A 25,667-nucleotide genomic window follows, 5' to 3' on the forward strand; every position below is an offset into this window, starting at 1 on the left:
GCTTAAGAAATATTTCCAAATCATCTCCAAACCTATTTCCTTCCATCTTACCTGTATGTTTTTGGACCTTGGGCCACCACACCAATATCAATATACCCCTACCTAGGTAATCTACCTACACAGGAAACCAGCAAGTCCGCCAAGAACATCCCCCTCCCCTCCCCTCCCACCCCCCCCCCAAAAAAAACCATGGCCACCCTCCCACCAGGCCTAACCCTAGGCGCCGCAACCCCCACCACCCGCGGCCGCTCCGTCCTCACGACCCGGGCCTTCGGGCCCGGCGACCTAATCGCCACCTTCCTCGACCCGTCCCCCAGCGTCGTGCTCCCCGACACCCCGCACCTAGCGCAGACATGCAGCTACTGCCTGCTCCCCTCGCTCCCCTCCTCCCCCACGCCCATGCGCGCCTGCTCCGGGTGCCGCACCGCGCACTACTGCACGCCGGCGTGCCAGCGGCTCGACTGGGCGCTGGCCCACGGGAAGGGCGAGTGCAAGGCGTTCCGGCGGGTGCGCGCTTCTGAGCTAAATACTGCCACCACCACCACCACCGATGATAGTGGCGGTGGCGGTGGTGGTGGTTTGCGCACCCTGCCCACCCCCACGCGCGCGCTGCTGCAAGTGCTGCTGCGACGGGACGTCCTGGCCGCGTTCGCCGGCGATAGGCTCGAGAGCCATGCGCAGGAGCTCAAGGAGGCGGACCCGGAGACGTGGGGGGATATAGAGCTGCAGGCGCGGGCGGCGCTGCATTTTTTGAGGGAGAAGAAGAAGGGGAAGGGGAAGGAGGGGGGAAAGGGGGAGATGGAGGTGGAGGAGGAGAGTGATGAGAAAGTCGCCGAGGCGGTGGACGTGTTGTGTAAGGTGAGTTTTTTCTGTTCGCTTTTCCTTTTTTCGTGTTTCTCCTTTTAGGTGATATTGGGGATGTTAGTAGTGGACTATCGTCATCGCCATTATCCCCCCCCCCCACCCCCAAATCTAAGGAGCATTGTAAACATGCACATATATGTATGTGTATGATAGTGCTAACACCCCCCATCAACAACAGCTACGCGTCAACTCCTTCAACCGCCTAGACACCGACCTAGGGCAGAGCGGGATCTACATCAACCCCGCGCTGGCGATGGTGAACCACTCCTGTGTGCCGAACGCCTTTGTGCAGTTCGTCGGGCGCAACGCCATGCTCCACGCTTTCCAGGACATCAAAGCGGGCGAAGAGATTGAGATCTCCTATATCGGTAAGCCTTCCAAAACAGGGCGCAGAAGATACACATCAAAGCGATAAGTAAATAAAAAAAAAGGAAAGGGGGCGGGAGGGGGAGGGGGAAACCTTTTCCTAGGTAGGTTACTCTGTGAAGTTGCTAACCGCATCACCAGACTGCACACTCCACCGCTCGCAACGGCAGACATCCCTCAAGACACGGTACCACTTCGACTGCGCCTGCCCGCGCTGCACGGACGATCTCGACGTGTACCAAGTGTGCCAGCAGTACCCGCACCTGCCCCTGAACGCCTTCAGCCTCGTGCCGGACCTCGACCTTCTCCGCCACCCCCCCATCAAGCAATCCCTGCACTCGAACTCGCTCCTCCGCCAAAACGTCGAGGAGATCTACCCGCTCTGCTCCGAGCAGATAACCGCGCCCGAGCGGACCGGCGAGCTGACGCGGCGCTGGAAGCTGTGCGGCGCGCTGCGCATGGCCGGGCTCTTCGCCATCGAGCCGCTCGCCTCAGTCCTCGTCGAAGCGAGCCTCTACTTCAGCATGCGGGGGAAATTCGCGAGCGGGCTGACGATCGCGAGCTTCCTCGCCCTGCACAGCGACCCGTACAAGGGGCCGATGCCGTTCTACGAGCCGCGGGTAAAGCGGCTCTTCGTGATCGCGAAGCTCCTGGCGAACACGGCGTCCATCGACCCTTCTTCTACGTTGGTTGGGAGGGATGCAAAGATAGAGACGAAGGTGTTCGAGGCGCTGGACGGGATCGACCAGGCGACGATGTGCCAGGTCATACTGAGGATAGTGGTCCACCACTGCCCGGCGGCGCACTCGACGGAGTGGCAGGTGTACCGCGAGGCAAAGGGCTTGTTGGATGATATAGAGAGTCTGCCGGGACGGGAGCAAATCAACGCTTTGATCGACGCTTTCTCGGCGAACCCTGATGGTGAGGAGGAGAGGCGTATCTTTGATATTGCAGTTCTGGATCCAATCAAAGCACTGGCTGGGCTTGCATTGGAGGTTATGGATGCTGAGTTTGGCACTTAGTCTACTATATAGGTCCCTAGGTATACATGAATTTCTTCCTCCTCTATAGGTACTAGGTACCTGACGCTTCAGCACATGGTTTCTGAGTTCTACTAAAGTGCGAATTCATCAGATTGTGACTCTTGGGAAAGCTAGATTGTGGTATTGTACTATGGTTGCTAGTATACCTGGAGCGGTGCTCAAATCAACGCCCGTGTTAAAATCTCAACGTCGCATTGTAAGGTCTCAACTTTGCTCATTTTCTGGTCAATATGAGTGAAGGCAGTCGTAAGTATCTTGATTTCTCGTGTTAGGAACACAGAGTCGTTTGTCGTTTCAAAACTCTTGTAATGAGTTTCGGAACTCCTGGATGATGTCCTTCACTCCCTCCCTGACACTTCTCACTTCCTCCCTGATAGAGATCATTGCTGCCCTCATTTCTTCCACCTCTCTCCGCGTTAATCTCAAGTCATACTCATAACGAGATGATGAGCTTGCATCAGTTCTAGTGCGTGGTGATACAATTTCTTCGAGTCTGAGCTTCCTCTGAATGTTGGGTTTGATAGGGCCAACCTGATTCAAAGGATTGAAACTCACGGAGTCGAGTCGTAGGAATGTTTTGGAACTAAAACGATCAGTTTACTGTTCTCAGATAAATATTATGCGAGCTGAGACTTACTCATGAAGAGCATAGTTGGTCGGGGTCTTGAGACAGGCGAATCCAATCAGGGCATTGCACTCATTACACGCTATGTTCTGGACCTCGCTAACAAGCATGTTAGTCTTACTTCACACATAAGTATATGGAAATCGATACTCACCAACCATCTAGCAAAGTCTTATCTTCCATTTTCTTTCGAGGGCCTATAAATGTAAGATTCATGTTTTCATTGCCAGTGACGGGACTCATGTAGGCTTTGCCAATCTTGATCCACGCGTTGGGACTCTGGCCTAGGACTTGGGCGCATTTGAGACAGGTATAGGCTACTGACTCCATCATGATCAAATGGTTGATGTGGAGTTGGAATATTGATGGAGTAGGACGGGTTCCTGCATAACAGAAAAGATGGAGTTGGAAGGTTATGTGAATGTTATGTGAATGTTATGTGAAGGTTTGAAGAGGCAAGAGGCAAGAGGCAGGGCCCCCTCCCCTTTCTTCTCCACCCCTAATGAGTTAGAAGGCTCCTTCCTTAGCCTACCTGGCAATACCTTATATTAGGCAGGCACATAGGGTAGGTAGGTAAGAGATGGCGGCAGGTACGAGAGAAGGAAGGCGCGACACACTCGTGGTCAGGTCAAGGCCATTAAATATTACCACTAGGCATGTATACCTAGGTACCTAGGGTATGTATACCTACCTACCTACCTACGGTAAGTATGTTTGCCATGGTTTGATGTCTGCCCAGGCGTGAATCATATACAGGTGGTTCATGGCAATCAATACTATGTATTGGACGATGAGTAGGAGAGTAACAAATACCATTAGTATTAGGACCACATGGTCGTTTTGTTGAGCTGTGTTACTTAGGCTTATATCTACCTACATAGCACCTACTAATAACTATACCTAGGGTGGGTATGTAAGTAGGTACTACATAGTATATATCCCTAACCTAACATCATTGATCTCTAAATATATAAAATAGCCCTAGGGTATCTCATAATCCCGATGTAAAATCACGATCATAGCTCGTATCTCATAGGTACTCCTAACCACCTTTCATCCCACACCCTATCGCGGTAGCATGCCTACCTAGGGACGCATCATTATATCTCCGTTGTAAATTGAAATGCCCTCATTTAACGCCGATAAACCCAATACCGTTCCGGGCAATTCCAACAGCTTTCCTTAAATCATGATCTTCTCTATCCGTCCATTTGACACTCAGCTCGTCCCAGTTGCTACCAGGTGTGTTATACTCCTTCTTGAACTGGGTTTGTAGAGCCTGTAGTTGGGCCATTTGGCGTGGGTCGCCGGATCCACTGAATACAATGAATCCCGTACATGGAGGAAGCGATTCGTGGATGTGCTTGATGCGCCGAGCAAGATTCTGGACACAGGACTCAAGGGACATTTCGGAAAGGTCCGGGGGTGCCAGGTCGCCATTTCGACCCCACCACCCCTGAAATGATTCCAATTCGCGGAATCTAGCGAAGACGAAGTCGACACCTCCAAACGGTATCTCCTCTCCAACAGGGTCTCCCTTTACAGCACGTAGAACACCTTCCATGACTTCCTCGTCCGAGTTACACCCAATAGGAAAAGTTGAAGCCGATCCAGCACCCCGAGTTGGATCACCCCAATCAATCATAGCGCTCGTCTTCGCGACTTGGGCACCTCCCTTAGCCTCAACTCCACCATTAGCTCGGTAAGCTTTGCCAGCCCGGGTCAATCGTCGAAACAAATTCTCCCCTTGCGATTCGTGGCACCCCCATGATTTTCCCTTCTCACATTTCTGCTTGACAAGATCCAAGCACGCTTTTGCGTCCTCTATCGAATCATGTCCGGCAATACCTTTCTGGATTTCGCGCCTGAGGAATCGCTGTGTTAGGAATTTGAGGCTGTTCTTCAACGGAGGTCCTCTGTTGTGGGGGAATAGTATGGAGGTGTCGATAATGAAAGGATGCGTGAGTCGTAGGGCTTTAAGGTCTGACTCCAAGGAATGTCCTACAAGGACAGTGCGTGGATGAAGAATCTCTAAAAGCTTCGTCTGTATATCCTCAAGCGTGGTGGTCACCGTAGCCAACATTTCCTCCGTAATGCCTGAGAACTGCGTTACATAATCCACGATGGGCTTGTTAGGCTTGACAAGTTGGTCGAGAATGATAGTCCCGTCCCAATTTACCAGACTAATTCTCGTGAGAGAAAATTCGTCGGGGGCTGTCATACACATCTCACAGTCAAGTGCGAGAACCTCTCGGCCCGCCGTCACACTCCCTTGTTGTATCTCCCCTTCTGGGACGTCGCCGTCCTCAAGGTTCACTACATTGGTGTATACCCAACCTTCGGGTGCCCGGTAGTGCTTGCGCCGCTCTGCTGGTACGCAGGCTGGATGCAAAACGTACCCGTTTACTTGAAGATCCTCTGGCATGGCAATAAATTCGGTTATTCGGGTACGCTCATCTTTCCAGCCTTTGGGGTCTTTCGCGGGCTGGACACCCCTGTGGCCCTTCTCTTCTTTAGACTTCTCAATCGGCACCGTAAGCATAGTGCCTAATGGCGAGCGTATGGTGCCATATTTCTCATTTCCGGGAGTCTTGACTGGCCAGAGATGGGGGAACATATCGGCGAAATCCTTGAGAATTTCGGGTAGCTCATCTCTCTTCAGGAGTCGCGGGTAGTAGTCGTCGGGAGATGTTAAGACGCGGGACTTTTGATCTAGCTCAAAGGGCTGATCATTGTACGTGGAAAAGTCCACATTCTGCTTGAACATAGCCTCTTCCAATCCTGGTACCATTATTGTAACAATCTTTCTAAATTGTGGTCGTTGAGAGATTGCGACCCATTGGGGGGCATTCCCTTCGGCGAAGATATAGAGGATGAGGTTTCGTAGTGAGTCAAGAGCAATCTTAGACTGGAGCTTGGCATTATGATTGAATGTGATAGAAGGGTAATTAGTCGACTTGGGCGCAGGAACTTTCTTTTCCTTTTTTGGTTTCTTGGAAGAGCGTTTTTCAACCATTTGCCAACCATCGTCAGGCTCGTCGTGTGGTCTGGCACGCTTCAAGCTACCCCCTGAACTACTAGTAGCAGTGGTATCAGTTGAGGTATCCTCAGAAAAGTTTGTTGGAATGTGTGGAGGATCATCGATGTCAAAGTGTTGAGTGGGATCTATGATTGGCAAGGATCCATCAATGGAGACTGTAAGAGAATCATGTAGGAGCGCCTCTTCCGATGGCGCGACAGTGTTATCCATTGTCGCGTTATTGAATTTCTGAACTACCTATGCTGAAGATGAACTGACACGGTATAAGTCGTGTGCACCCAAAGTAAGTAGGTGTAAGTAGGTTCAAATGTTAGGTAGGTGAGTAGAAATTAAAAAATAGTAACTAATGGAAGTGGATTGTCGAAGTTTGCAATTGCAGTGTAAGGCCAAGGAATTGAGAGGCGTCGAACATGTGGGTCATAGCCCCACCTAGACCCAGGCACATCCATGCGGGGGAAGCTAGGATACCTACATGTACTGTAGGTACCTACCCTAAATACTCCAGGGCTATTAGTTACCTACTAGGTACAATACCTAGTAGTAACATTTGAACTAATTCACCCATGTAGGGAATGTTGTTAACAACATTGAATACCTTACTGTAAGTGCTCTATGTAAGCATATATGGATGACATACATTAGACTACTAGCATCTATGAATATGGTTTCTATGAATCTCTGTTAATGAAGAATATTATATGATCTCTCATTTTATTTCTATTTCTACTTTGATTTTATTTTATTCCATATTATCTTCTTTTCTTCGGCGTGAGCTCTAGAATCTACATATTTGCATGCAACGCCAGCTATGCACACCAACTTATGAGGACTTGCTTGACGGTTCTAATAGTCCTTTTCTCGCCTTCTCTGACACCAAGTGATCTATGTCATATTGTTCTCATGACTCCATTTTCATTGATGTTTGTAGCAGTCTCATAGTTTGCTGTTTATCGTTTCGGATTTCCCATCCTCGGATACAATCATCACCACCACGCAGATGTCGTCTTCTTTGCCACCATGCCAATTCTCTTGAGGATAATATTTCTGAACCTCCTTAGCGAATGGCCCATCAGTTCGCCCATTAATGCTGGCTGATTTGGCAGCATTCGTAATATGCACTGCCAGTGCACTCTGGAGTGTTAGCGGCTGTTGTGTAGTCGAGTCTTGGTTTTGGGTGAATTGTTTCAAGTCATCGGCAACCAGTACACCACCATCACTTTTCTTCCAAGCGCCAACACTAGTCATCAGCTGACTAGATATGCGTAGTATGGTTTGATTAAAAAGATTGTCCCACAGTCCGTCGCTCGCGATGATGAGAACATCGCCGTGCTCTAATGTGTGTCGTGTGACGTCGGCGTCTCTGGGATTGTCACACAGTTGAGCCCCGCCAAACGCTGCAGCGCGTGCGAGCATACTGGCTGGTACGATGGATAACTGGTATGGTGTGTTGAAGGCATGAGTCTGCGGTTCCGAATATGCGTGTACAGCATTCGAGCGTAGATGCACAAACCCTGAATCGCCTAGGTTGGCTATTTCCAGATGGCCATCCTCACTAGCGATAGCGATAGATGCTGTAGAACCCCCTGCGCCGATAGAACCATCCTTGCATACATCGTCGTATCCTCTTTGCATCAACGCTCTAGGTGTTAGCGGCAACGCGCCCGTCTCTGGTTTGTGTTCGTATGCTGCCGAGGCCATATAGTCGCAGAAGCCATGCGAGAAATCTGCAGGATCAACCCCACTGTTCTCCCAGCCTCCCACACCGTCAGCGATGCCAAATGCTACCGCATTTGTGTCACCTAGGCGGCTTATGAAGAAGGCATCTTGCCCACTAGCTGGGCGTTTCGATTTGGGGCGTTTCTTCTGTGGCTGAATGTGATTATAAGGGTTGAAGTGGAACACATTTGTCGCCGGATCGAAGTTCTTATGTTTGGCAGTAAACGAGGCGGCAACATGATATGTGAATTTGCGCGCAGAGCCTGCTGGTGGCTTTGGTTCTTGTGACCATAGAATAGGCTGTGCAGAAAAGGCACGCATACAGTGATTCTTTTGCCGTAAGAGAGGTGAAAATAGGTGAGAAGGCCTCAGTTGGGCCTGGGTCAACATAAAAGACCTTAATGGTACTCCATTATGTATCATCGAGAGCATTGTTGTTCAGATCAAGGAGGTGGCTTTCCATCAGCGGCCACAGACGGTAAATTTTTGTGTTTATTGCTATACCCCTAACCTTGCTGACGAGTCTCATCCATTAGTAATTCATTGGTCTGCAAGAATTGATTTATAGGTACAATATATCTTACCTATGTTGAGGCAAATACAGCCTGGTATTAAAAAATTGATAAATGTTAGCTGGGCAGTTGCACGTGAGTTTAATACCTAGTAGACATACATGCATGTACATAGGTACATGGTAGTATTAGTTACGTAGTTGCGGCACGTGTTACGTATCGTACTTAAGTTATGTATGTACCACAGCAGAAGAATATTTGATAGTAATATGTTCTTTCCATCAGCTTCAAATAACCTGCGAATGCCTACATATGTAGATTTGCGCTTGGCATAAATTTTAATTTGAAAATAGCCCATTCAAGTTATTTCTTGTGATCTGTACCTTCTTTTGACGTCATATTATCAGGTACCCTAGGCAGTTTTAAACAAAGTAGCAGTAGCAACGGTTCGAATCTCGCCTTCTTCAAACCTTCGACTTTTACATATATAATCCACTTTTAGATATTTTAACTAATGGGAGCTCTCCTTTTACTACGACTCAAAAAGGGTTCTCTTCTTAAGAATTCGCTTCACCAGATCTTACGTATTTCTCCAGCCTCAGGATTGGCAGCTGTAACCTATACTTTTTTCATCTCAAAAGTGCCATCGCGAGAATTTTGTCCACCTTCCGAAACGTAATTTTTGATGATGTAATGTTTTCCGCACCCAAGTCTCAGTGGCAGGAGCAATTCGCTCAGTTGGCCTCCCGGGAAGTCTGAGTTGTCTCGAAATGGTACACCTATATATCACGTAGAAGGGTGCTTAGAAAGAGCAAAGACGAACATGATAGTCTTTCTCCTCAGGCGACCTAAAAAGGAAATCAAGGAAATTCTCCTATATTGGACTCAATATGAAGGAGGCGATGGGCTACCTAAACGAGGATTTCATACCCATGCAGCGCAATCAGGTCTCGCTTAGAAATATTGGGGTCTAGACAGTCTGAACGATTCACATGAACAATGAAAAGGTATGTATCTATTTTGCCATTAGTTGTTGTCATGAGTCAACCCGTTTTCAAGAGGTTATGTGTATTAGTTGTTTATTGAAGGCTCAAAGGGCCCGGAATTTCGATGTTAGTAAATGAAATGTAATGGATATTGCGCGTTAATCATTGGCCGTTGAATGATATCAATTATGTCGTCGACTATTGGTCTGCTTCAGATTGCCTAGCATGTGAGTTAATCGGGTTTATCTGAGATAGGTCCAGTACCTATCAGAATAGTGTTAGAGAAAATGCATCATGTGCGAAGTAGGGTTATAAACACAGTAAAGCACTGTACTTCTCAGCCAATTAGATGAACTAGATGTAACAGTGCTTCACAGTAACTACTGTTGACACTCATCGCACATGCTGCATTTTCTCTGAATTTAACTACCGGAAATGTGGCTTTGACTTACTAGTCACCAGCACAGTTTAAATGCGGCGTGATGGAAGGACCCATCCGCATGTTAAAGCCCGGAATTAAAGATGGGCCGGATGAGTTGATTAATTGAATACATGTGATTGGCCGGAACCTGTCATGCCAATAGCCGAGGGCAAATCGGGTCGGGTGGAAAGTGGAAAGTAGAAAGTGCCCAGGTGGGAAAGATCGATGATGGTAGGATTAAACCTTCTACTCACCACGATTCTTTATTTTTCTTTACAACCTTGAACTCTTAAGCATTCAATTGCCTACGCCACGTATCTAGCCTCCTCTGGTAAGAATAATTTTCTAAAAACCTCTCTACACTTATTTTATCCTGGTATTCATCCCACTCCTAACACAAGCAATTATTATAGCACCGAATTTCCGGATTCGCCCGCAATGGCAGCTCTACGCTCTACGTCGTCGCGGCTGCTCGCCTCCACCTCCATGCCACGCTCAACGATACTTCCTTCAGTATTCGTGAGATCAATGGCATCTTTAGGTGAATCAACCATCGGAGCAAATCCAAAAGGAAGCAACGACTCGCGAATGAAATCCTTCCAAATCTATCGATGGAATCCTGACACCCCCACGGAGAAGCCAAGAATGCAAACATACACGTTAGATCTGAACAAGACAGGTCCCATGGTGCTCGACGCCCTAGTCAGAATCAAGAACGAACTCGACCCGACATTGACGTTCCGCAGAAGCTGCAGAGAAGGCATTTGTGGTAGTTGCGCCATGAACATTAACGGAACAAATACCTTGGCATGCTTGTGTAGGTGACATGTGATAATGAAGAGAATTAATCACTCAACATAGACATGCGACTAACATAAGCTGTCAACAGGCCGTATTCCCACAGAAACAAACGCCGAGTTGAAAATCTACCCGCTACCCCACACCTACGTCGTCAAGGACCTAGTCCCTGACTTGACGCATTTCTACAAGCAATACAAGTCCATTAAGCCGTATCTTCAGAGAGATACGCCAGCACCTGATGTACGTCATAAAGACTTCCGTCGCCACATGTCACTACTCCTTTCTTAATTGGTTATACTAATGGTTATATTCAACAGGGAAAAGAATACCGACAGAGCAAAGCCGAGCGCAGAAAATTAGATGGTCTATACGAATGCATTCTTTGCGCTTGCTGCTCCACATCATGCCCCTCGTACTGGTGGAACTCTGAAGAATATCTGGGCCCCGCCATTCTCCTGCAATCGTACCGCTGGCTAGCTGATTCCCGAGACGAGAGGAAGATGGAGCGCAAAGCCGCCCTTGACAACTCAATGAGTCTGTACCGATGCCACACCATCCTTAACTGTACCCGAACTTGCCCCAAGGGTCTGAACCCAGGCTTGGCCATTGCCGAGATCAAGAAGGAGATGTCTTTCTAAATCGAGTCTCAAGCTAGGGCGAAAGACCAAGGAAATTAGAGCTGATTGGAGCTTATGACGGATGATAAAAGATTCAGGGTGTTCATCAGGAAGGCTGGATGTTCTAGGGTGAACTAATTGTATAAAGTTAAAAGAGATTCTCGGAAGAGAAGAGTTGAGATACCTATGCCTACAGGACTGATTATTCTCGTCTTGGGGCGGTCTCCTGTATACGACTACGTGTCTAGGCGCGGCTTTTGCCGTGTTCTTATTTTCTCTCCAGCATGGTTGGAGTTGTGCGCGTCTCGGATTTAATTTATTTGATTTTTCTGAGCTCATGTATCCTGTCAAAGTGACAACGATATCATGTACATGCATACGTCGGTATGTTCTAACAGATCGAGAATGTCTCCCTCCCTATCCACAATGCGGCTAATAACTAAATGAATGAATAATTGCACCTCCATAAGCTCACTTACTTTCCCCCTTTAGATTTCAACTAACTTCTGCTCCTCCTTTGGCAGCAGCTGCTGCTGTTCCGGCTTCCCCTTCCCCTTTCCTTTCACTTCCGCCGCCCCTCTTTGGTCCCCCTCAGGTCCAGGCCTTGCCTCAACGGTGTTACTCTCCTTCTCCACGCCTTTCCCCTTGTCTTTCCCCTTTTCCTTTTCCTTCTCCTTCTCTTTCTCCTTGTCCTTCTCTCGCTCTTTCTGCGCCTTCTTACTGCTACTACCCCCTCCCCCTCCCCCGCCGCCGCTGTAATACCGCGGATGATGCGGGTGCGCGTGGGCGGGTAACCCCGCGTGCGCCAGACCACCGCCACCTCCTCCTCCTCCTCCTCCTCCTCCACCACTCCCAGTGCCAACGCCAGCAAGGTTATGCTGCAAATGGTGCGGAAGCGCAAGACCCAGGTGGGGGTGCTGGGGCACAGACGCAGACGCAGACGCAGACGCGTACGGGTTTCCGGCAGCAGCAGCAGCAGCACCAAACGCCATGCTCATGTTCACGGCGGCAACCCACCACGCGGGCGGGCGCGGCAGCCCTACCTCGCGCAGCCCTTCGGGCGTCGCGGGCATCACGTGCGCGTACCGGCAGTGCGTGCCCCAGCGGCAGGTGCCCTTGTGGCACCAGTGCTTGCAGTAGAGGCTGCTGTTACTTCCGCCGCTGGTGCTGGAGGTGGGTCGTCGGGCAGGGGTTGGGGTGGGGGTGGAGGGCTTGGCGGCGCGGGAGTGGTGGTGGTGGTGGTGCAGCAGGAGGTGGTCGGCCGGGTGCTGGATCGTGTAGGGGGAGGGGGCGTGCATGGAGGAGTGGAGCATGGCGTAGGTGCCGGGCCTGCTGCTGCTGCTGCTGTTGCTGCTGCTGGGAGGTGGTACGGGGAGGTGCGGTATCATGCCTATGTCCTTGCTGCTCTGCTGCGCGGCCTCATTTGCGCTCTTGGTTCGGCTGGGCTTGGGGGGTCGAGCGGCGGCCAGGGCCTTTGCTGCTGCTATTGGGTCTAGCTTGGTGCTTGGAGGAGAATCCGAGGATGAGGATGACGACGACGACGACGTGGATGAGGAGGCGGAAGGCGGTGCGGATGCTATGGCCGTCGGGTGTGTGTCGATGGGTACGAGGTAGCCCGTACTCCTGGCCGCATCTGCTCGACGCCGTTGCTGGGCTTGTTGAGTTGGGTCTTCTATTTGTCTGTGGTGGCTATGATGGGCAACCGTCATGGTTGTGCTGTTGCTCTCGCTCGACGACGCTCGTATTAGCGGGACTGCCTCGTTGTCGCTGTGTACGTACACCTGGTAGAACTCGGGGTTCCGGACGATGGTGCCCAGGTTGGTGAGGCCGACGGTCTGCTCGAGACTCAGCTCGCGCGGGATGCCCAGCAAGTCGATCCACTCGGGCAGCTGGTCCACGGCCACAAGCGGCACGATCGGCCCTGGCACTGTCACTGTGCCTGATGCCGTGTGCTTGGTAACACCTGGGCGTACGACGAAGTGCTGTGGTAGCGGGATCTGACTCTGTTGCTTTGACGAAGGCACGGTGATGTTGGGGGTTTGGGGTAGTGAGGCCGTCGACCTGGGGCCAGCTTGTCGATGCTGGCTATTGCCGGTGCTGTTGTTGGCAACTCCCCCGCCGCTGATAACAGTCTGCTGGTTACTCATATTGGTGATGCTACCGATGTGCCGTCGATATTGCTCATGCTGGGTACTCTAGCTTTAAGAGTGAGTAATGGACGAGCTTAGATGCGGAGGAAACGTATGTGAACTGAAATAATTCAAATCGGCTACGGATGGTGACATATATCTGATAAAATGATCGTTGTGTTGGCGTTGTGGCATCCAGGAAGGCAAATGCTAGTTATACCGTTTGTTGTGTCAGTTCTGCAAGATGACTCTGTTTGCACCTACATGCTGCAGTAGACCAACCAAAACAAATCCGCAGATATATGTTTGGTGCATACATAGGTAGGTATTCCGGATTGAACAGCTAGAATCTATAAGGAACTCTAAGGTTTATCGTCCCTTTATGCTAGGAGCTCTTGAAACTTACATAGATACCTACATATATGTACAAAGATAGATAAGTACATATATGTCATCTTCTGATCAGATTTAAGAATGCTGCACTTTGTCTTGTGTCGATGTTTCAGCCAGCATGTTTTCTACAAACTGCCGAAAGCCAGGACGCCCGGGTGTATACATCATCACCGTATTTCGACCCTAATCTTTGCTTCCAAGCCATCAACGCAGAACCCAAGCTGCCGCGGCCCGTCTGGCAACTCTACCTCCCGCTTGACCCACTTGCCTGTCCTGGCCTCTGGTTGGGAGCTCTGGCCCAGGTCATCAGCATCACCCACTTCACCTTTTTTGCCTGCCTCTTCCTCTTCCTCTTCCATTTCTTCGTCGCTGCTATCTCCAACTTCGTCATCGAACCCTGCAACGGGGTCCCATTCCCCTGTTTCCCATATCAAACGCAGGCCAAGCGGCTTAGACCCAAACAGGTTGCCTGCAATCCCCTTCACCGTGTAGATGTCAAAGCTCTTCGGGATTCTGGTTATCCTCTCCACGACTTTACCGGCGGAGTGAAAGGTGAATTGTACATGTACTAACCTCGCTTCCAGAAAAGCGGGATTGATTTCTTTTCTTCTGTTAACAACAGGCGGTCCGTAGAGATCGCATAACTCGGCATATCGCTTGTGCTTGGCAATGACTTCTGCCTCCTGGCTCTCCGGGACTGTGGCCAGGTGCTTGCCAATACGGGCTAGGTAAAACATTTCCGCATCCTGACGATCGGAGTGGGAAATGGAACCGAAGTTGAGAGTTTTGAGGTTTGCCAGGCGGCCGACCGTGAACATGTATGCTTCTTCGGTGACTGATTTAGATTGAGCGGAGAATTCGGGGTCTGGGTTGTTGTATATGGGGTTGTGAGAAAAACGAAGAGATATTAGGCCTGGAAAGCAAGTGGGTAATGCGTCGACAAACGCCCATGATGATACATGGTTGTATGATAAATCCAGATATTTAATACTTGTTGATAATACTGGCAGATCATCGGATGTACCATTGGTGATGGCAGAGATGGCATTGCATTTGAGGTGTAGATTACGGAGAGATGTCAAGCCAGCAAGGTTAGCAAGATCAGAGATACTAGTAAAGTTATTGAACTCCAAATTCAAAGATACCAAGGTAGATGCTAGGGTCGAGAAAGGAGTTTCTGGCAAAAAGGAGAATTGATTGGCGCTGGCTGAAAGTGTCGACAGTGTTTCGAATTTGGTTGCAAAATAGCACATCTCCTCCCAGCTCAGGAAAGTTTCCTCGAGGGCAAGATCTTTGATATCCTTTAAAGAGTCTTTTGAATTAATGAGGCCTTTATCATTTGATATGTCTTCAAATCGATTACCACTAATCATCAGTTAGCGTTCCAGTACCTATGTATGTATAGATATGGTATCTCGAGTAAGTAGCTTACTTCAAACGTAGGCTTCGTAACGTAGATAACTCTGAGCAAATGTCCACGACCGTACCGGCCTCTCGGAAGAGATTGCGGCTGAGATCTAGTTCGATTATCTTTGGACATGTCTGACTGATGGGCTCATCGCCTTCAGCACATGCTGATACGATGCGCGAACTATCCACGATGACGATTTTTAACTCTGATAGCTGTGCTTGCTGGCGATGGATTTTGTCGAACCCGACTTCTTCTGCTACTTTATTTGAAAATTTGATCACAGCTGTTTTGGCCAAATCGGCGGCGTACTTCTCAGTAACTGCCGCTACGAAACTCTGCGGTTTCTCCGCGGGTCTCGTGGGTCTCACAAAAGAGGCGGCGGTGGGTGACTTGGATCGACCTTTTGATATTTAGAATTCATTTATTTCGTTTCAATTCATATATTCCTTCTTAGCTTCAGAGACTTACAGGTAAAGTATCGCACTCCTTTATGGGAACCATCATGTTTTCCTCGAGCTGGATCATCCCATTCGACGCCAAGCCAGCTTCCTGTTGTACCGCTAATCTGGCCAATATATCGGATTGTGCAGACAGCTCCATCATAGGATACCCGGTCACCAACCTTGGGATCGGTAGCCATTGGAATATTGTTTCGCTGTAACTATTTGCAGATATAGATATATTCGTATATTCAATGTTTCTGGAAGGAAGAAACTTTGAAAGTGTCTGAAATATGCAGGACCTAGTAGGACCATTGTAGCTTTCTATGGATGTACCTGCCCTGCCTAGAGATTTCAGTTTTGGCATCAGGCAACAATTGAGTTTGTTACGGGAGAAATTGTTACTGCGTCACACATATCTTGTTACCAATCATGCTTTTACAATCAACAATCAACTGCCAATAACTTCATTCTCAGAATAGCCAAACAACGTAGCTTTTATCGCTTCCAGTTTTTAGTATAGTATACAACTTGCATATATCCAAAAAGAAAAAAAAAGTATTCAAACACTATCGCTCAAGTCTGGTTTTACAGCTTGCTCTTAGATTCTCCCACAACCCTCATAAGCGCCCTTCCGTTACTGAGACACACCTTTCCGCCAGCAACCTTCACCTCGAATCGAATCTCTTCCCATTCGCCCTTCATCTCACCAGTTCTCCATACAGACGTAACCAATTTATCCCCTGGTCTAACAGGACTCGCAAACCGAGCTTGGAATTCCTTGATGTTGGCCGGGTCACTTCCGCCAAGCTTCTCCAACAAGCCATGGCAAGTGGTGTTGAAAGAAAATAGACCGTGGATGATGACGCCTCCAAAGCCCATCTTCTTTCCGGGCTCTGGGTGAGCGTGCAGGGGGTTATAATCGCCATTCAGGCGATATAGCAAGGGGGTCTGGGAGTTAGATTGCACTTCGAACTCGACGTCGGGTGTCTTGCCCTTGGGCGGCGGGAAATTCTGCGTCGCGGGACCTTTGGGGCCACCCCAGTTGCCCTGCCCTACGTAAAACGTGCTGCCAATTGCGCGCGAGTAGACCTCGCCGGTGCTGACATCAACTAGATCCTGCTGTAGTTCGACGACGGAACCTGGCCGTCCCTTGTCGTAAACGCCGAGCACCTTGGTGCGCATCTCGAACTTCCTACCCGCGGATGTGGTGGGTAGTGGCTTCAGGAATTGGACTAGTCGCTGGCCATCGACGACGCGCCGCGAGTCAAAGTCGGGCACGCTGGGAATCTTGATTGCCTTTTGCGCGGCATAGAAGTCGATTACTTCTGTCTCATTTTTCTTAAAGGCTATATCATTAGTTAGTCATGATTTGCTCTTCCTTTAATGAGAAGAAATGATTGCTGTGCTTCTTACGTAGAATAACCGGGTAGGTCGGGAATACCGAGAAGTTAGGGTCGAGCTCCTGCTACTGGTTAGAGGAGGGCATTCATAGGTACCCCAGGAAGTAGGTATTATAGTTATAATTATAGTTATAATTAATAAACATACGTAGAGAAAGTGAAGCTCATCAGAAGTGCAACCTATAGTGTTGGCAAACAACAAAACATCGCGCTTCGTCCACGATACCTCAGTAGGAGGATATTCGAACCCAGCTCCTGGACCGCTCATTTTTACTTCTAGTTCTTATGAATAAGGATTATTTTTATAAGGAGTACGGGTTATAAGTTAATTGTCAAAATTGATCGACTGATTGACTACAATAGCTCTACAATAGCTAGTTCGAAGAGCTATGTACAAAAGGTCTTAATGCGACATATGTAGGAACTCCCACTCTTTGTACCGACTTAATCCCTAGGTACTTGGCTCCTCGAGCCGAGGTTTGAAATTTGTGAGCTTTACCTATTTGAGCAAGATCATCATGGAGTGCTGCTGACACCGCCTTCCTATTCAAAGCTGATCTGACGTAACTTATTCTGCCATCTCACACCACCCTTTTTACTACCATAATTTATTTTCTGCCATCTCGCATCTCGTCCTTCAAACCAAACCTTTAACATAAAGATAAATCACTTAGAATTAAATACAAAACAAAGTGGTCTATTTTTTAGGTGCCTAGGTACCCAAGGTATGAACCTTGGCCTTTCGCCCAAATCAATCAATTGATCAAGCCAACATTGAAAAATTTATTTCTTCTTCTTTTTACCTACCCACATAACCAATTCCTTAACAACCTCCCAACTTCCTCTCCTCAATACCTTTCTTTTTTTTTTATCCACCACTATCGATCAATTACGCACACTTTTGAGTGCTCGCAAAAGTTATTCCTTCTGAACATAAGTAAGTACCTTATATTTATTTTTGAAGCACCCTCAATCAATTGATTTTCAATATTACATCAGATTGTGGTGCTAGGTGCCTAGTAAATTTTACTTGGCCTAGCAAAGTCGCATTTAGCTACTCCTTTCCTCTTCGAATTGCAACTCCCAACTCCCTCAATTCATTCATTACTGTCGCCCCCATCAATTACCCTCTGTCAATCGTTCACTTTCAATTATCCACCATCAATTGTCTACAGTCAATTGTTCAATGACAAATACTAACACGCGCAATTACCCACAGAGAAGCAAACACTCATTGAACCCATTCATTCTATACCACCCTCTTAAACCTTTCTTCGACACAAGTATTTCGCATCATATCAGACGAAATTGATTCCCTCCTTCCAAATCTCAACAAGTTCAACAAGAATCTCTTGCGATAATTCGAGAACGACGAGGTCATTCCGATACAACTGGAATTATACCTAGCGAGATGCCTTCTCTTAAAGCTCGTGGCGGCCGCGCAGCTACTCGTCGCGCAAGCCTGACATCGGATTCCGGCTCTGATTTTGCCCCGGGTGGCGCCTTGTCTCGTAAGCCTGGAGCAAAGGGCAAAAAGAGATTGAAGGGCCCGGATAAGAAGCTCCCAAGCAAGAGAATCAAGTTAGAAGATGAAGAGTTTGGCGATACGGCAAAGGGCAAAGCCAAAGACAAATCTAAAGGCAAAGACAAAGCCAAAAGCAAAGGCAAAAAGAGAATGAGCGAACAGGATGATTCTTCAAGGAAGAGAATCAAATTAAAAGATGAAGTAGATAACAGTGAAGAGTTCGGTCATACAGCTCATCCCGATGGCTCCTAGGAGATGCCGCAGGATTCAGTAACGACTATGGAATGTGCCGGACAGAGCCACAATGGCAACGATGAAGTAGGAGCTGGTGTCAGTGGCAACGATGAAGCAGGAGCTGGTGTCAATGACAACGCACGAGGTAAATCACGATTTGCCGATGTCCCTCGAATTGAAGAGTCAAAGAATCGCGAAGAACGACGTCGAATGTATGAGATTGTGATACCGCACATTTTCGACGACGATTACGTCTACGATCGTCCTAATGCAAAGGCGATCAAGGAAGCGAACGAGGACCGATGGATGATGTCTGGTGGTCTGGTAACCGACGCAGCTCAGGTTGCCCATATGGATAACCCACCTGTGGTTGGCTCTTCTTCGGTTAGCCCCCCATCCTGTTGTGAGATTTGTAGTGACAAGTTTCAGTGCTAACATATCCCAAAAAACACAGGACAACACTACTTCCGATACTTCTTTCAACACCACCCTCGGCGATGCTTCTGAAAATGCTCGTGAAGATACTCCCGAAACCACCTTCCTATCGTTATGGTCTGATTGCGATAGTGGAACGAGTGATGGTGAGTTTGATGGTGAGTTTGATGAGAGCGATAACGGCGAATATTATGAGGGTGAATACGATGAGGATGAGGATGGAGACAATAGTGATGAGGACAAGAGTGATGATGACAAGAGTGATGAGGGTGAGGGTGAGGGCGATTATCTTATGGCATCTGGATGTCTCGAGAATGAGATCAAGGTTGGAGAAGACCAAGAAGATTCTGGTGATGCCAAAGGAGAGGCTCAGGGGACAGCTCCAAAGGAAGACGGAGCGTACGCTACGCCATCCACCACTCACGACTCACTTTTCTCTGGATCTGTGCCTGAGATGAGCAGTCCAGCCTCGCCATCTGCCTTGGGCCGCGAAATCCAGGAAAACAAGCGCGATCAAGCTGAAGCACATTTCCAGCCTGTCCAAAGTACGGGACTCCAATCTCCTGTATCGTCGGAGTTCAATGCTAGTCGAGAAGCTGACTCGGCTGAGGTTACAACCAAGAGAGACGTCAAGATAGTTGAAGAGACTTTCTTCGAGCCTGGAGGAGACTTGTCTGTCTCCCCGAAAACTTTGTCTAGCCAACCCCATCTACCACAGCCTTAGGCAGGTCACATTGGTACTGATGGCCTTGGAACAGCACTGGAAACACAGTCTGCGATTCAGCGTGACATGCAAGAGCAGCACGACGAGCAGCACAACGAAGAGCTAGATGAGCCACTGTCGCTGGGCCAGTGGCTAGAGCGGGAGATGGAACGGGAGATGGAACGGGAGATGGAGCTAGAGCAGCAAGAAACGCAGCACAGCGAGCAGCACGACGAGCAGCACGACGAGCTGCTGGACGAGTCGGATGAGTCGCTGGACGAGTCGGATGAGTCGCTGGACGAGTCGGATGAGTCGCTGGACGAGTCGGATGAGGAGTCGCTGGACGAGTCGGATGAGGAGTCGCAGAATGAGTCGGATGAGGAGTCACAGAATGAGTCGCTGAGCGAACTAAAGCAGCAGTTAGAGCTAGAGCAGCAGCAGCAGCAGCAGCAGCAGGGAGAGGAATTGGAGCAGACACTACCATCTCAAATCCAACTACAGGAGGCCCAAGAGCTGCTGTGGCAGGCATACTACGCAGCAGAGGCTCAGCAGCAGCAGCAGCAGGAAGCAGACAATCAGATGCCACAGCAAGTATTACAGGAGCAAGAGCCGCATGGCCAGACACAATTTCAAGAGCCCCGGGAAGTGCAGCAGACTTACAACACGGCAGAGGTTCAGATTGAGCATGAGGCACAAGACGAGATACAGGCCCAGCCGCAGTCGCCAGCGCACTCCTCAGCGCAACCTCCAGACTCCCCGATGCATTCATTGATATACTCTCTAATGCAACAAGTTGAGGCAGTTGCCGAGCAGCCTTCTTCGAAGCCGATGCTCCCAAAGAACAGTACTCCAATCACCACAACCTATGCAGCCTCTCCAGCGCAACCCCCAGTGCAATCCCCACCTTATTCCCCGGTGCGCTCATTAGTATACTCCCCAGTGCAACAAGTTGAGGAGGCAATTGTTGAGCAGCCTTCCTCAACGCCCGTGCTCCCAAAGAACAGCACTCAAATCACCACAACCCATACAGCCTCACCGGCACACTCACCGGCGCAATCCCCACCTTACTCTCCGGTGCACTCGTTAGTATACTCCCTAGTACAGCAAGTTGAGGAGGCAGTTGTCGAGCAGCCCATGCTCCCAAAGAATAGTACTCCAATCACTACAACCCATACAGCCTCCCCGGTGACCCATCCAGACAATCTAGTCACTTTCGTTGGCATTCCTATGAATATACTCGAGGAGAACGGCCTTTCTACCTCGATGCCTACGGGCAAACTCAGCTTCGAGGAGCTGCGTCAAAGGGATCGTGAAATCCTGCGCAAGGAACAGGAGATTTGGATTAAGATGGTCGGATTCCCATCTTAAGTAGTTGCATAAATGGCAATGCAGCAGTATCAGGAGAATAGTTGCAGTTATTGGCTGCTCAGTTCAGTTGAATGTCCCTGTTAAGTTGGTATTGGGACCAGGATTTCTTTTTCCCTTTTTTCCCTTTCCCCCCCTTGTTTTTTTCATGCTGCATCATTCTGCCGAGAGGGTCATTTCACGAAATCGGCATTGAAGAATATTGCTACACTCCTGTACTATAGGTACATACGACTTACTTGTATTGTACAAGAGGAGGAATCATTGAATGTACATAACTCGTGAACAAGTTACTTTCAGATATTCAATGTTCTGTTCTATAACATTGAACTTGCATGCTAAGGTTAACTACCTAGAGGCTACCTAGTAGGGTGGGCCTGGGTGGTAGACAGCCCTGGAGCTAACAGATAGGTATTAGGTAAGTGGTAACTTAGCTGGTAACTTGGCTGGTAATTTAGCTCGAGGGCTAAGAAAGTTTAAAGAAACTAAATTTCTTTGCACTCCGTACCCGCAGAGTCGCAGACATATTATACATATATGCACGATACTTTAACCAATAGGGACCTAAGAGTAGTAATACCATGTAGTAATTGCCGGGGCCCCTTTCTAACTCGACTAGCCGATCAGCCTCCGGATCATCACGGGTTAAATACTACCGAAAGAAAGCTACTAACCAGGTTACCTCTACTATGTACCTACTTACTTTAACTTACCTAAGGTTAGTACTTAGCTGTGCTTTCTCAACTCCAGCATTTTACTCACCTAGGTAAACAAAGAAAGTATTTAGAGCTTCTCAATTAGATTATGTTATAGAATATAAGAAAGGTGTACTTGCGTATCTAGCAGTGTTTTTTTGAAGATGTCGGGAAAGCTTATCAGTGCACAGGAAGGTGAGAAGAAAAGTCCCAATTGCTCGCTCTAATGTTTATCACTATTGCCTACAGCCATACTGACATTATATGTACCTATTCAATAGTCGTGAAGCACACGTCACCCGAGAGTTGCTGGGTGATACTATACGGACATGTCTATGACGTGACCGATTTCTTGACATCCCATCCGGGAGGTTCCAAGATTATCCTACAGCTCGCAGGTCGGGATGCGACGGAGGAGTATGACCCTATACATCCTCCGGGAACACTAGAGGAGAATCTCAAGCCCGAAGCCAAGTTGGGTCAGGTCGATCCCGAGACTGTGATCCAAACTGACAACACGGAGCCCAAAGAGGAAGAGAAGGAAGATGAGGGCCCGCCTCCGATGGAGAACCTGCTAAATCTCGACGAGATCGAGGAGGTGGCTACGAAGCGCATGCCCCACAAGGCATGGGCGTACTACTACTCATCCAGCGACGACACGTTTTCCAAGTCGTTTAACAACGCTGTCTACAGGGACATCCTACTACGGCCGCGGGTCTTCGTCGACTGCACCAACTGCGACACCTCCACGACCCTGCTAGGCCAGAAAGTCGACGTCCCCATCTTCGTGGCCCCGGCGGCGATGGCGCGGCTAGGCCACCCGGACGGCGAAGCCGGGATCGCGCGCGCTTGCGGCAAGTTCGGCGCGATGCAGATCATCTCGAACAACGCGTCGATGACACCCCAGCAGATCGTGGCGGACGCACAACCGGGCCAGATGTTCGGGTGGCAGCTGTACGTGCAGAAGGACCGCGCCAAGAGCGAGGCCATGCTGCGCCGCATCAACGCCCTCCCCGACCAGTTCAAGTTCATCTGCCTGACCCTCGACGCCCCCGTCCCCGGCAAGCGCGAGCTCGACGAGCGCCAGAGCTTCAAGAGCGCCGTCAAAGTCGCCTCCGGCGTCAAGGGAGCCGACGAGCCCAGCCGCCCGGGAGGTGGCGGTGTCGGCCAGCAGCTCTTCTGGGGCACCGCGTCCGACCTCACCTGGAAGACGGCGCTGGCGTGGCTGAAGCAGCACACAGACCTGCCGATCGTGCTGAAGGGCGTGCAGACGCATGAGGACGCGCTGCTGGCGGCCCGTCACGCGCCGCAGGTCAAGGCCATCATCTTATCAAACCACGGCGGCCGCGCGCTCGATACGGCGCCGCCTGCCGTCCACACGCTGCTCGAGATCCGCAAGTACTGCCCCCAGGTTTTCGACCACATCGAGGTCTGGGTCGACGGCGGCATCAAGCGCGGCACCGATGTCGTCAAGGCGCTGTGTCTGGGCGCCAAGGGCGTGGGGCTGGGACGCGCGGCGCTGTTTGGGCTCGGCGCGGGCGGGGAGAGGGGCGTCGAGAGGGTGCTGGAGAGTGAGTTTTTCTTTTTGGCTTTTGCTTCTTGCTTATTTGCTTATTTGCTTATTTGTTTGTTTGCTTATCCGCCCACCTACCTACCTACCTATGTTATTACATACCTTTCTCGCACTTCCCATTCATCGGGGTCTGAATTTCTTGCTAACGATGAACGCGTAATGTAGTTCTGAAGGCAGAAACCGAGACGTGTATGAGGCTGCTCGGGGTGGAGAAAGTGAGCGAGTTGGGGCCGAGACATGTGAGTCTGAATCCCCAGAATTCGATGCCTCCCTACCCCAGCTACCCCTTACTATAACTACTAGCCTGGGGAGCGGGGATGTGGCTGGCTGGCTTGTGGATATATGTTTACTAACTTCTGACAGATCAACTCGAGGAAGGTCGAAAGGGATATATTCGACGGAGGGGCCGGGCTCGAGAACTTTGGGCTGTGGGATAAGGTTAGGTCGAAGTTGTGAGGAACATGTCTGCCTAGGTATCTACTAGCCCAGGTCCCAGGTGGATTCTAGATCTATCCCCTGCTTAGGAACTTTTGTATTCTTCTAGAATAGGTATGTATCTAGGGTGGAGTGGTGGTAGGTAGATATGTGTTTGCTTGTTTGTTTGGGTAGTTATCTGCTTGTTTCAGTTTTGGATATAATTTAGCATGGCTCGATAGCGATGATTAGAGATTCCATATATCTATATACCTTTCAACACTAACTACCAACGATCTCATACTATGTATATCACATGCATTGGTGGTATCTACCTGGGTAGGAATTTCTGCTGAAATTGCTTGGCTTGCAGAAAATCCGGGGTGAATACCCAGATACCGGCACTGCGTGGTGGTGTCAGTCAAACGGGGCGTCCGGTCCCTCGGGTTCGATGGTCCATAGGTAGTAGGTACCTAAGGTAAGGAAGGCAAGGTACTTTTGTCGCCAAGGGATGGAAAGATCGAGAAATTCACATGCTTGTCTGGTAATTGCCATTCATTCCCTCTCCCCAGGTTTTTGGTTGTCTCACGATCATGATACCTACCTAGTTTACTAACCCTAAAAACCTACGTAATTGCCTAGGTAGGCAGGTCTATCCATCCTTAGGTTAGTTAGAACAACAGAACACTTTTCCAGCTCTCTGCTGCGCTGCGAGAAATACTTGCGTACATGTTATGTTGCTCGAGCGTTGCGCCCGAGCTTGCTAGTGGCCTCGGCCTACGCTTGGCTTCGTAATCATCGAACGCTCCCTAGCTTCGAATAATGAAAAGGAGCGAGGGAGATGTATTAGCATAGTATTATGAGTGTCACGAGGGGAGCGCAAGTTTCGAGCATATCGCGAATATAGACGAAAAGCTTAAGTGGGAGCTGCACCTGGGATATCGTCACGGCCGCTGTCCTCGTGCCTTGTTTGCAAGTCTATAGCATAGGCGCTCGACGTCTAGTTGGCGATGTATTCTTATGACTACTCAGAATACTTGGCTTTATTTGGGGGATGGCTGCCGAGATACCTAAGCAAAAGCTAAATGTGGCTATTTTGTCCGTTTATGGCAATCATAATTGCCCATGACGACCCCCCTAAATAGAGATATCGACTTCACGATCATGGTAGATGGCTGAACTCACGCAAAGTCTGATGCTTTGGAAGACACCGTGTATCAGGTGTGTATCTAGGGAACGCCAAGCTTTAGCAATCGCTTCCCCCCCCCAAAGTTTCCTATCTTGTGTCCTCATAGTTTTTACTGAATGATAATGATCAGCTGGATGCAATGATGATAAGTTTATGAGTAGACTAGTATGATGGATAGAAAAGGGTATGATTCATACTTCTAGCTGAAGGCAGGGAACTCTTGGTAAGTGTGATATGTTTTGAGGTTCTTAGACACGTCCCAGAGTTATCACAAGATACCATTTTCAGTTTACCTAAGGGGGGAAACTTCCTTTGAAGGCTATCGACCCTAGTGTAAGGAGATTCAGCTCTAGAAACCAACTCGGTAGGTACTAGGTACTAGGTAGGCATATAGGAGGTTAGTATTTCTGTGTCATGGTCTGTGAACACCAGGAGGTTTGCTAGGTGTACTTCAGAATTAGCAGAAGTTGAAGAGTACCTATGCGGAGGTCGCCTAGACGCTATGCGGGGACCAATGTATCGAAGCCCGCAAGTCCGCTGAGTCGCGAAACTCCGCTGGGTCTCACTCAGCAGAGGGTCACTCACCTACTTACCCCCTATTCTTCAAGCGCGAGGTTGGACAGCGAGATAGATACAAACCACACATTGGACCAGCTAAGCGTAGGGTTCCCCGTGTGCGACCTCTATCTGGGTAGTTGTTCGGTGTGCCACGATTCTTTCCGTGGAGAGCAATTTCGATATCTACTGGATGGCGAAGCTAGCTTTCG

At 49.2% G+C, this 25,667-nt stretch overlaps 10 protein-coding genes across 10 annotated transcripts; 4 read left to right on the forward strand and 6 right to left on the reverse strand.

Moving 5' to 3' along the window:
* Nucleotides 1-189: 189 nt before the first annotated feature.
* Nucleotides 190-2,252, forward strand: GGS25DRAFT_516736 (uncharacterized protein; the record flags this gene model as incomplete). The annotated part of the gene is made up of 3 exons (XM_049263259.1): nucleotides 190-858; nucleotides 1,043-1,232; nucleotides 1,372-2,252. The coding sequence occupies 3 exons, from the start codon at nucleotides 190-192 to the stop codon at nucleotides 2,250-2,252; spliced, it is 1,740 nt and encodes a 579-aa protein (XP_049121212.1).
* A 73-nt stretch (nucleotides 2,253-2,325) lies between these two features.
* On the reverse strand, nucleotides 2,326-3,595 carry GGS25DRAFT_23258 (uncharacterized protein). Its single transcript, XM_049257032.1, has 3 exons — nucleotides 3,053-3,595; nucleotides 2,911-2,997; nucleotides 2,326-2,856 (listed from the first exon to the last, which is right to left on the reverse strand). The coding sequence occupies exons 1-3, from the start codon at nucleotides 3,229-3,231 to the stop codon at nucleotides 2,568-2,570; spliced, it is 555 nt and encodes a 184-aa protein (XP_049121213.1). The 5' UTR covers nucleotides 3,232-3,595; the 3' UTR covers nucleotides 2,326-2,567.
* A 98-nt stretch (nucleotides 3,596-3,693) lies between these two features.
* Nucleotides 3,694-6,301, reverse strand: GGS25DRAFT_23330 (uncharacterized protein). The gene has a single exon (XM_049257038.1). The coding sequence runs from the start codon at nucleotides 6,146-6,148 to the stop codon at nucleotides 4,028-4,030; it is 2,121 nt and encodes a 706-aa protein (XP_049121214.1). The 5' UTR covers nucleotides 6,149-6,301; the 3' UTR covers nucleotides 3,694-4,027.
* Nucleotides 6,302-6,637: 336 nt separating this feature from the next.
* Nucleotides 6,638-8,250, reverse strand: GGS25DRAFT_469423 (protein serine/threonine phosphatase 2C). Its single transcript, XM_049259140.1, has one exon. It carries the CDS (start codon nucleotides 8,084-8,086, stop codon nucleotides 6,872-6,874), a length of 1,215 nt encoding a protein of 404 aa, XP_049121215.1. The 5' UTR covers nucleotides 8,087-8,250; the 3' UTR covers nucleotides 6,638-6,871.
* A 1,761-nt stretch (nucleotides 8,251-10,011) lies between these two features.
* GGS25DRAFT_512335 (succinate dehydrogenase ubiquinone iron-sulfur protein-like protein) lies at nucleotides 10,012-11,012 on the forward strand (the record flags this gene model as incomplete). Its single annotated transcript, XM_049262781.1, has 3 exons — nucleotides 10,012-10,390; nucleotides 10,463-10,614; nucleotides 10,692-11,012. 3 exons carry the CDS (start codon nucleotides 10,012-10,014, stop codon nucleotides 11,010-11,012), a joined length of 852 nt encoding a protein of 283 aa, XP_049121216.1.
* A 218-nt stretch (nucleotides 11,013-11,230) lies between these two features.
* On the reverse strand, nucleotides 11,231-13,409 carry GGS25DRAFT_23359 (uncharacterized protein). Its single transcript, XM_049257041.1, has one exon. The coding sequence runs from the start codon at nucleotides 13,136-13,138 to the stop codon at nucleotides 11,480-11,482; it is 1,659 nt and encodes a 552-aa protein (XP_049121217.1). The 5' UTR covers nucleotides 13,139-13,409; the 3' UTR covers nucleotides 11,231-11,479.
* Nucleotides 13,410-15,715, reverse strand: GGS25DRAFT_23411 (RNI-like protein). Its single transcript, XM_049257044.1, has 3 exons — nucleotides 15,393-15,715; nucleotides 14,946-15,324; nucleotides 13,410-14,878 (listed from the first exon to the last, which is right to left on the reverse strand). The coding sequence occupies exons 1-3, from the start codon at nucleotides 15,562-15,564 to the stop codon at nucleotides 13,681-13,683; spliced, it is 1,749 nt and encodes a 582-aa protein (XP_049121218.1). The 5' UTR covers nucleotides 15,565-15,715; the 3' UTR covers nucleotides 13,410-13,680.
* Nucleotides 15,716-15,737: 22 nt separating this feature from the next.
* On the reverse strand, nucleotides 15,738-17,198 carry GGS25DRAFT_469432 (Thioesterase/thiol ester dehydrase-isomerase). The gene is made up of 3 exons (XM_049259141.1): nucleotides 16,916-17,198; nucleotides 16,781-16,829; nucleotides 15,738-16,713 (listed from the first exon to the last, which is right to left on the reverse strand). The coding sequence occupies exons 1-3, from the start codon at nucleotides 17,033-17,035 to the stop codon at nucleotides 15,953-15,955; spliced, it is 930 nt and encodes a 309-aa protein (XP_049121219.1). The 5' UTR covers nucleotides 17,036-17,198; the 3' UTR covers nucleotides 15,738-15,952.
* Nucleotides 17,199-20,096: 2,898 nt separating this feature from the next.
* Nucleotides 20,097-21,452, forward strand: GGS25DRAFT_469437 (uncharacterized protein). The gene has a single exon (XM_049259142.1). It carries the CDS (start codon nucleotides 20,244-20,246, stop codon nucleotides 21,030-21,032), a length of 789 nt encoding a protein of 262 aa, XP_049121220.1. The 5' UTR covers nucleotides 20,097-20,243; the 3' UTR covers nucleotides 21,033-21,452.
* A 1-nt stretch (nucleotide 21,453) lies between these two features.
* Nucleotides 21,454-24,005, forward strand: GGS25DRAFT_469440 (FMN-dependent dehydrogenase-domain-containing protein). The gene is made up of 5 exons (XM_049259143.1): nucleotides 21,454-21,747; nucleotides 21,806-21,919; nucleotides 22,006-23,295; nucleotides 23,463-23,536; nucleotides 23,661-24,005. The coding sequence occupies exons 2-5, from the start codon at nucleotides 21,889-21,891 to the stop codon at nucleotides 23,751-23,753; spliced, it is 1,488 nt and encodes a 495-aa protein (XP_049121221.1). The 5' UTR covers nucleotides 21,454-21,747; nucleotides 21,806-21,888; the 3' UTR covers nucleotides 23,754-24,005.
* The last annotated feature ends 1,662 nt before the right edge of the window (nucleotides 24,006-25,667 follow it).

This window comes from Hypoxylon fragiforme, assembly GCF_022984875.1.
Source record: "Hypoxylon fragiforme strain CBS 206.31 chromosome Unknown GGS25scaffold_1, whole genome shotgun sequence".
In the NCBI taxonomy this organism is placed as follows: Eukaryota; Fungi; Ascomycota; class Sordariomycetes; order Xylariales; family Hypoxylaceae; genus Hypoxylon; species Hypoxylon fragiforme.